Consider the following 9,628-nt stretch of genomic DNA (forward strand, 5'->3'; position numbering starts at 1 on the left):
ACAGGTGCAAACATGTAACTCTTTTGTATCGGTTATGAATAAATAGTTGTCACTATTTAAGCTTCAACCTACGTATAATGTAACCATAATACTCGGGTCGCATTGTTGATATTTCTACTTATCGCTTCTTTACGTTACGTAGGCGCGCCGACAGTCGAATTTTGGGCCTGGCGAGAAACTCAATCGAAACGGACTAGGTGACGAACGTGTTACTTATCTTTTAAAATAATATTTTTTTATCTTTTTTTTTCTTTTTTTTTTTTTTGATGTCATTTGAAAATATTCTACAAATGACTGTAAATTCTGTTTGTTAATTATACCTAGCTACCGTTTAGTATTTACATATTCTTACATATTAGTAGTTTTGAATAATAATATATTATTGCAAAACAATTTTCCATGAGTAATGCTCGAACACGCACAAAAAAAGGGGAAAAAAAAGAAGGAAAAAAAAACGTTCGTACATAATGATAACAATGTTTATCACATTTATAACAAAACAAAAAAACAACCAAAAGGCCTTGAATACAAACGTAACATTGATTATAAATAAAAAGATAATAATATTTTAAATAAAAAAAAAAAAAAAACTAATCCATAAGCGTGCGTGAATGCGTCCATAATTTTTTTTTCATCGATGCACGTTTAAATTAAAAAAAAAAGAAAATGCGATAAATAAACAAAAAGTTGTTAATTGTTTCCGGATCAAAGTAAAAAGAAAAGGGGAACTTTGTAAGAAATATGTGCAAACAAAATAACACGTTACGTAGACGTAATAATATTACATACATATTAACAACCTTCTACCTTCCTACCCCAGTCCCCCCCCCAACCCACCCCCCACCCTTCACTCCCCCTGCTTGTAGTACGGTAATTACGATATGCAAATGTCACGTATTCTTAAAGGTATTTAGGCGACGTGACCGGAAAGTTACGTAACTTATTGAACATTTAATTGTGACGTCAAATAACATGGATATTATATATATATAATTATTGTTATTACAAAATGTAATTATCCAATTGATCTTCATATTATATATTTCGATATTTATTATAAGAAAATATTAAATGTTTAATATATAAACTGGTGTGTGTGTGTGTGTGTGTCGTGTATTTTGAAAATTTCAAAAAAGAAATATTAGGAATAAGATTATATTATAAAAAAAAGAGAATATTTTTTAAAAGAAAATATATATTGAATATTGTGTAAACTTATTCTTTGAATTTTAATAAAAAATTTTAATAATTAAAAATATCTTATTTGCAATAAGATTTTGTTTAATTATTAGAATTTTTATATTATAAAAGCAAGATTGTGAAAATTTATATAATTTTTAGAAATTATTTTTTAATTATGTGTATTATTATAAGATATTTTTTAATTATTTCATTTTTTATATCATACAAAAAAAGTGTTAAAAAATTATATAAATTGTAAATTATTACTTCAATAAGTATATTTTAATAGGATTTTTTAAAAATTATAATTCTCATATTATTATATAAGAGCAAAATTTCGTAAATTTATATAAATTGCAAATTACTCTATTTAAATACGTATATTGGATTAAGATTTTTTTTGTACATTATTAGAACTTTTATATTATATAAAAACAAAATTTTGGAAATTTATATAAATTAGAAATTATTATTAAACACGTATATTAAAATAAGATTTCTTTAAATTATATATTATAATCCTTATAGAGTTAACGGCCTTGCCGTGATGGAAACACAAGTTCTCGTCCGATCACATAAGTTAAGCATCACTGGGCACGGGTTAGTACTTGGATGGGTGACCGCTGGGAACACCGTGTGCTGTTAACACTGGGAATGGAAAGGAGGAAAAGAAGAAAGAAGAGAGAGGATGAGAGGACGCGGGCCGGGTGCACGAGGATGGCGATGGGGTGAGAAAGGGAATGCTCCGGATTGCGACTGGAAAGATGGAGGCAGGATGCTCCAGAGATTGAGATGGAGATGATGGGACGGGCCAGTGACTATGTAGGAAAGATAATGGAGTGGAGGAAGGAAGATGGCCAAAGGAGTGTGTGTCTGTTGGAGGAGGCGAGGTGCACAGAAGACAAGGAAAGGAAAAAAAAGATACCAGGAAGGAAGGGTATTGGACGAAGGAACGACGAGAGGAGAAAAAAAAAACAGGAAAATGGATGAACAGACTCTAAGGAACTTCAGAGAATGGGAAGAACAACAGAGGGAGAGAGGACCCCGGAGCGTGAATGGTAGGGAAGGCTCTTTTGGAAGGGAAAGTGTTAGTAGAGGAGAGATGTGTGAGGTAGCAAGGTCTTTTGAGAGGGTAGCGAGGAGAAGAAGAGAATAGGAAATGAGTAGTTATAAGAAAGTAGGATAAGGAAATATGTGACACTGTATGTAGCAATAGTCCAGTCAAAATAGCCCTGAAATCGGGTTTTTGAGCTATACGGCTGAAAAAATATGGAAATTATCAGAAAAATGCGTACAATACTGTGGGCAAAGTAAAAAAGTTCTCAACCACCGGGAAAAAGGGGTGAAAAAAATTAAAAACTACCCCAAATTACGATTTTTGGATTATATGTTGAAAATATCAAAAAAAGTTTCAAATAAAAGTTGTAGAGCATAAAATTTTAGGCCTATCTCTCTCAGACCATTTTTTCCCCTAAAACGTACCCTTTCATCCCTACGACGGTTCAAAGTACTCAAAAAATTAAAATTCAATAAAAAATATAAAAATTGGACTTTAAAAAATTTTTTTTTTTTAATTATCTTTAAAAAACTACAAAGAACAATCGTAGGGAAACAAAAAATTTTTTTTTCATCCCTTCTATTAAAAATCAAGGGGTGAAAACGGTTTTTGCTCGATATTTCGCTTAAAACGGGTTATTTAAAAAAATTTTCTTTTTCATATGAATTTTTAATTTATTTTTTAAATTTTAGTGTTGAATTTATATTTATAAATATTTACCTGTAGGAAATATCCCAATTTAAAGACAGGTAATTACTCCCTTAGTCCTACGCCTTTGTAGAAAGAAACAGAAAATGAAGCTATCCTGCTCTTACTCATTGCGACGTAGGTCGCCATGGCACGCATGCGCAAACTCTTAGCTTACATGCGTGCAAGAGAGATAGACAACCTATATTAGCTTCGTCCAAATGTAAACAGACATTCAAACAAAAGTTTTACTTCAGTTCGGGTCTTCTGATAACTTTCCAACGGATATACTTCGGGCTTTTATGATCATTTAGTATTATTATAAAAGTAACTAGAAGACAATTACACAGTGAAAATGGCACGTTCAGGATTTCAATTGATCCAGTATTTTGCAGTATTTATTGTGTTTTTAAATGATTGTTCAGCAAATGGAACAAAAGAATGGAGTACATTGCCAGTTTATGGGATGCTAGCAAACGCAGAACTATTAAATTCAACTAAATGTGGCAAGGAACTCACTGAATTTCGACAAGCCATTGATAAGCGTATATTATGGAGCTTAAGAGGTACGTGAAAGTTATGAAATATAATTTCTATTACTAGAGATTTGAAATATTATTGAAGAAAATAATTATTCATCTCATTATAAACAATATATTTCGAATGAATATTTTATTCAAACAACAATGTACCATAACGGCCATATATTTACGTTAACCTACCAAGATCGTATTGAAATCGTTGTATATATGTTCATTCAAGAGACATACAAAAACCAAATTTCAATTTTTATAAGTCCCTAGCGTACGTTATTAAATGAAAAAACAAAGGATTCTTAATTGTTCATATTTAGATAATTTTTAATATTTTTCTATTCCTAAGTAAAATTTCTTGCGGGCACATACATACGTACATACGGAAATATTTATATTTTTATAGATATTTTCAACTGAAATTAACTCAAATTAAATTAATATGATTAATATTTGATAGCTAAACCCTTATTTCTTAAAACCTCGGCACACTTACGTTCCATAGTTTCGATAAGTCAAACGCATCGACTAACTGGTATTAAAGACCAAGCTTCTTTAACTATGGCATACAATTCGTTAATATTTTCTAGCTTTGTTTTTTTACGTGTTTGTCCACATCAATTAATAACATTTTAATGGAGTTTAATTCCGGAGATTGCTTTAGCAACTTCATTAAACTATTATTTTATTACACTTAAAAGAGATTTTACAACACGTACGGTGTTTTTCTGATCATTATTCGCTTGATAAATCCAATCATGCGGCATATACTCCTCAGCAAATGGTACTAACTGATTCTTTACAATATTTAGATAAATAAATTTGTCCATAATACCCTCGACGTGGTGAATAGGGCCCGTACCGTTTATAATCATTGCACCCTGTACCAATACCGAATCATTGCCACCGTTTACAGTAGGTCTTAAACAATATTTCTTATATTCTTCACTTCTCCGACGTCTAGCATACACTTTCTCGTCAGAACCTAATTAAATAAACTTGGATTCGTCCGTAAGTATAACTTTGGACCATTGTTCGAGTGTCCAATAAATATGCTCTTTTTCGAAGGAAATCCAGGCCCTGCAATTCTTTTCTAGAATGAATGGTTTTCTACTGGTAACACGCCCTTTTAATGGAAATTCATTCAGTCGTTGTTGAACAGTCCTTACACTTATTTTAGTATGTAAATTTGCAGTCATCTTCCTGTGTATATCGACTGCAGTTTTAAATCTATCACCTTCAAAGAGACGATGAACTTTTTGATCCGTTTTTTATCATTTTTTCGAAGTCTTGACTTACAAGGAGTGTTGTCCGATGTACCATTATGTTCAATATATTTGATTGCTTAGTGACACGCCATAACTGACAGTTCCAGTTCTGCAAATATTTGACGATATGATTTTTCACTTTTGCGAAGACGTTGCACTAATCGTCGTTGTTCTAGCGCTATATTTTATAGCTTACTCATTGCGAAAAACTTTGTATCACGTCTAACTTATTCAAATTGTCGATGAAAACTAAAGAATGCTGTTTACATTCTCAAAATAGCGCATTAAATACGACAAATCTCTATGTACGTAAGTAGTTGTCCGCTACGAAATCTATACATCGGAGTACAATGTTTAAAAACTGCTTTATTTTTTGGAATTCATAAAAACGCTTTTGTTGTTAGATACTTAACGATCGAAACTTCTTAGGAATAAAACATATAATCAGATAGATAAGTATGAAAGAAACATAAGAAAGTTTAAAAGTTAAAATGTACAGTGTACGTAAGTATACTGCCGCCACTGTATATATGAGCATATGTTTGGTTATTATAAATTTTAAGCAGCAGAAATTGTAAGAATTCTACCATCGATTGTAGCTAGCTAAACAAGATAAATAAACAATTTTTTATAGTTTACATTTATATAATGTCAGTGAATCACTATACTAAAAACATTTTAAGAATATATAATAAACAACTTTAGGAAGAAAATTTTTAGATTTTGTATAAAATTTCAACTATGTTTTTTGCAAAACTGCTTGCGCGTACTAAGATGAAATTTTCTAAAAAAAAAAATACGAAATAGAAAGTAAACAAAGTTTTCATAATTTTATACAACTCTATATGAAAAAAAAGAATTCATTTAAAATTGATTATATTTGCGACCACATTACTGGTTTTATCATCCTAAGCGGCAAATCAAAATTAAATTTGATAAACAAAAGGATGATTTTTGTATTTTATTTTTGTTTTGTGAAGTAATCGACGCAAGCGGCAGACCCACATCTGGATTCATTTTCGGAAATAATTATTGGTTCGGTAGTAAAGACCAGTGCGAAGATGTCGAAAATAGAAATCCCTTAAGTTTATCGACAGAAGTACTACAAAATAATTCGAAATATCGTCCCATCGAAGATGATTTTCCACCTTTCGAAGTGAAATATTTTGTCGCTAATATTCGACATAATAGCACTATGCAATATCACATTGTAGTAGATAACGAAGTAAGTTTCTATTAAAAATTAAATATAAGTGATTTTAGAAATTCCATCAAATCTTTTTATTTTCTTTTATAGGACATAATAGTATTAGGTATGTGTTTACCAGCATCCTGTTCAAAGGATCAACTTTTTACTCTATTAGAAATCTCCTTAAAAGATGGGACTATTCTTCAAGACGAACTATATTTAGCCCACTTTTCATTGGTTGAAGTCAGAGATCTAATCGATGACTATGAATGGTTGTCAAGTGGAATTTTTATTATAATGGCGTATTTAAACAATTCTTTTATATTATACAAAAGTCCCTCATAAAATATACAATATAATTATATTTCTTATCTTACTTCTCTTTTTAGTGTAATAGTCGCAAATACAATTCTATTTATGATAATAGGAACGATCTATGATATTCTGATACACCAAGAAAGTTTAAAAAAAGATAAACAATGCGTTCAGGAACCTAAAAATGGTAAGTCTCTAACTATAGGTAAATTTATTTAATAATTTTTAACCCTTTTGTTATAAGATATTATAACGTAAATATTATTCTATAAAAAATCCTTTATATACTCTACTGAAGGATGAAGAACAACGCTAATATTTTTTGGTAATTCATACGAAGTATTTGCATCAATAAGATATGTGTATTGGTAACTAGTAACAAAAGGGTTATAATAGTTTATTCTTTTAGATAAACAAATAATTATTTAATATCATAATATTAATGTTTTTAGAAGATCCACAAACTCTAAACGATGATAACAAGGATGAAATAAAAAAATTCAAATACCAAAGTTTTATTTGGAAATTTTTCTTGGCTTTTTCCGTATATTCAAACACTAAAATAATATTTAAAACAAATTCTGAGGATACAGATGTTCCGGTTATACACGGATTAAGATCTCTCACAATGATATGGATTATCATTATACATATATTTTTTTATTCGAGGGATTTTTACGGTAAATTACTAATGAATATGATTGAATTTGATTTATATTAATATAAAAGATTTCATTTAAATTTAATACGATTATCTTCATTATTTTATTTTTAATCTTTTATGTTTATTCAAAGACAATAAACCATATTTTCTAAGAAGTTCGGAGAATTTCATCCAACAATTGATATTCAATGGGGGCCTCGCAGTTGATACATTTTTATGTTTTGGTGCTTTTCTGGTCACTTACTTGTATTTAAAGAGAGACATGGGCAAGAGTATACGTAGTAAACCGTATAATTATTTAAAAATTATCCAATTATATTTTCTCGCTCTCCTGAAAAGATTTATAAGGTAAGACAATTCTTGTTAATGCTACATTTTAGTGTATTAAATTATATTTACATCTAATTCCGAAAATCACAAGTATATTATTAGCCTAAATTTGAAATATAATAATTTAAAATACATCTCATTTATTCATCGCTACTTTTATGTTGTAGATTGACACCTACATTCATGGCTATAATCGGATTACTGCAAATAAATATGATGCGAAACAGAAACACTTCCCTTTTTCCTATAACGGAACGGAACTTCCAAACTTGTGAAAAAAATTGGTGGAGAAATCTTCTTTATATTCAAAATTTCTTTAGTATAGAGGATATGGTATGAAAAATCTCAATAATTTAAGTAAAAATTTATTATATTAGGTATAACATTTCTTATGAATATTAATCTCTCCAGTGTATGAATTGGAGCTGGTACTTGGCAATCGACACGCAATATTACATGATTTTAATTTTCCTGTTATTTTTATCTTCAATGTAAATATCTTTACTTTGTAATTAACATATTTGTGTATAAAAAAAATATAAAACCTCAGACAATCTTAATAACATTAATAAACCAAATCTTATTTCAGGTACTTCACAGTAGCAGCCGGTTTATTGGGTCTTATGTTTACATCATCGTTAATCGCTACTGGAGTTGTAGCATACATTTATGATTGGGAACCAGCGTAGATATCAATATTAATGATTATACATATAAAAAAATTGAACACTTACATTATTAGCGACTTAAATATTAGTTGACTGTGTAATAACTCGTATATACAACTAGCCGATGAATCAATTGTACTATTCTGCAATTAATATGCAAAAGCAAATTTTAATAGAATCATATTCTTCTCAAAATACGCTGTAATGAAAGTGTTATTTCATCAAATAAATAAGCGTTTTATTGATTTATAGATGGGACAAAGTATTCCGTCTTGTAATAATGGTGTACTATTCACCATTGACTAGAATAGGACCTTATTTCGTTGGTGCGATCACTGCCTATATTGTTTTTAAATTAAATAATACATTACATTGGAAAAAGGTAAACAAATTATACTAATCGTCTGTTTCTTCGACAATTTTTTATCATTAAATATGCATATTGATGATATTAATGTTTACTTTAATGTTAATAATTGATTTTAGAAAACGATATTATTAGTTTGGTTACTCGGCAGTCTGTGCAATATATTGGCAATGTTTGGATTGTATCCGAACAGAATATCAGGTTTAACTGCTGCTCTTTATACTGCTCTTAACCGAACAGTATGGTCAATTGGTATTTCATGGATAATTATAGCATGTTCTACAAATAATGGAGGTATAAATAATAATATAATTCGATTCTTTTTATTTGGATATTATTACTTTGTAATCGTTATTAATTAAATCATTTTATATTGTAGGTATAGTTAAAAGTATCCTATGCTGGAAATGTTGGATTCCGTTGAGCAGATTGAGCTACTCGGCATATCTTTTAAATCCATTTCTTATACTTTCTTTTAACTTTTTAAGTAAAAGTACCGTGCATTTTGATAATCTAGCAAACGTATGTATTATTCTTTCTTGTTTCATCATGTCGATAGATTAATATGAATTTTAATGAAATATCATTATATTGTTTTGTTTTCTTTTTTAGGCAATTACTGGTTTAGGATTCGTTATAGTTACTTACATATGTTCTTACATCGTTTCGTTGATGTTTGAAATGCCGTACGTTTTCTTGTTGAGGGAGTGGAGTAATTATTCGAACAAGGGAAAATGATTCGTTTTTTTCACTTTTTCGTTAGTATTTTCACATCGCAAGATCAGGAAGAAATTACAATCATTAGTGTAATACGTAACTTATTTTAATCCATTCTTTATATTTTAGTTAGTAAGTTTGTTGTATTAGTTGATAAGTTTATGTTAGCTACCAAGTGTATGTTCAGTTTTCGATGCCATGTTTTCATTTTTATTGCTTGAATTTAGAAAAGTGTAGTTTTTATCATCTATTCCACCTACTGATCATACAGATGCTCTTTGTTATGTATGGTAACAATATTATAATAAATAAATCCTACAATTATCTTTCTCTTGATACTGTGCATTCGTCTCATTCTCTCATAACTTAGTTTTTTGAATATTTCACTTCTAACACATTTTATCCGCACATATGTTATTTTTATTTTATTTACTATTATATTTAATTACATAATTATATATTTAAATAATATATAGTTATATGATATATATGTATATATATAAACATTTAAATATTTATGCATTATACATATAATATAATATAAATTATATTTATGTAGGGATTTAATTTATTTAGGGTGAGAGGTGCGAGGTGAACATACACCCAGTTTAATCCTACTAATAAGATTTATTTAAAACAGGTATTAGAAAA

General features: G+C 29.1%; 1 protein-coding gene and 1 pseudogene across 1 annotated transcript; both read left to right on the forward strand.

The window, feature by feature from the left end:
- The first annotated feature begins 1,711 nt into the window (after window positions 1-1,711).
- On the forward strand, window positions 1,712-1,830 carry LOC149031090 (5S ribosomal RNA; annotated as a pseudogene).
- Window positions 1,831-3,162: 1,332 nt separating this feature from the next.
- LOC107073609 (nose resistant to fluoxetine protein 6) lies at window positions 3,163-9,301 on the forward strand. Its single transcript, XM_089176616.1, has 13 exons — window positions 3,163-3,492; window positions 5,708-5,952; window positions 6,025-6,218; window positions 6,306-6,436; window positions 6,684-6,911; window positions 7,027-7,243; window positions 7,393-7,558; window positions 7,637-7,716; window positions 7,815-7,910; window positions 8,146-8,275; window positions 8,380-8,554; window positions 8,640-8,782; window positions 8,873-9,301. The coding sequence occupies exons 1-13, from the start codon at window positions 3,282-3,284 to the stop codon at window positions 8,996-8,998; spliced, it is 2,142 nt and encodes a 713-aa protein (XP_089032742.1). The 5' UTR covers window positions 3,163-3,281; the 3' UTR covers window positions 8,999-9,301.
- Window positions 9,302-9,628: the final 327 nt, after the last annotated feature.

This window comes from Polistes dominula, unplaced genomic scaffold, assembly GCF_049000335.1.
Source record: "Polistes dominula isolate Pdom_NZ unplaced genomic scaffold, Pdom_raw_medaka contig_80, whole genome shotgun sequence".
NCBI classification, from domain to species: domain Eukaryota; kingdom Metazoa; phylum Arthropoda; class Insecta; order Hymenoptera; family Vespidae; genus Polistes; species Polistes dominula.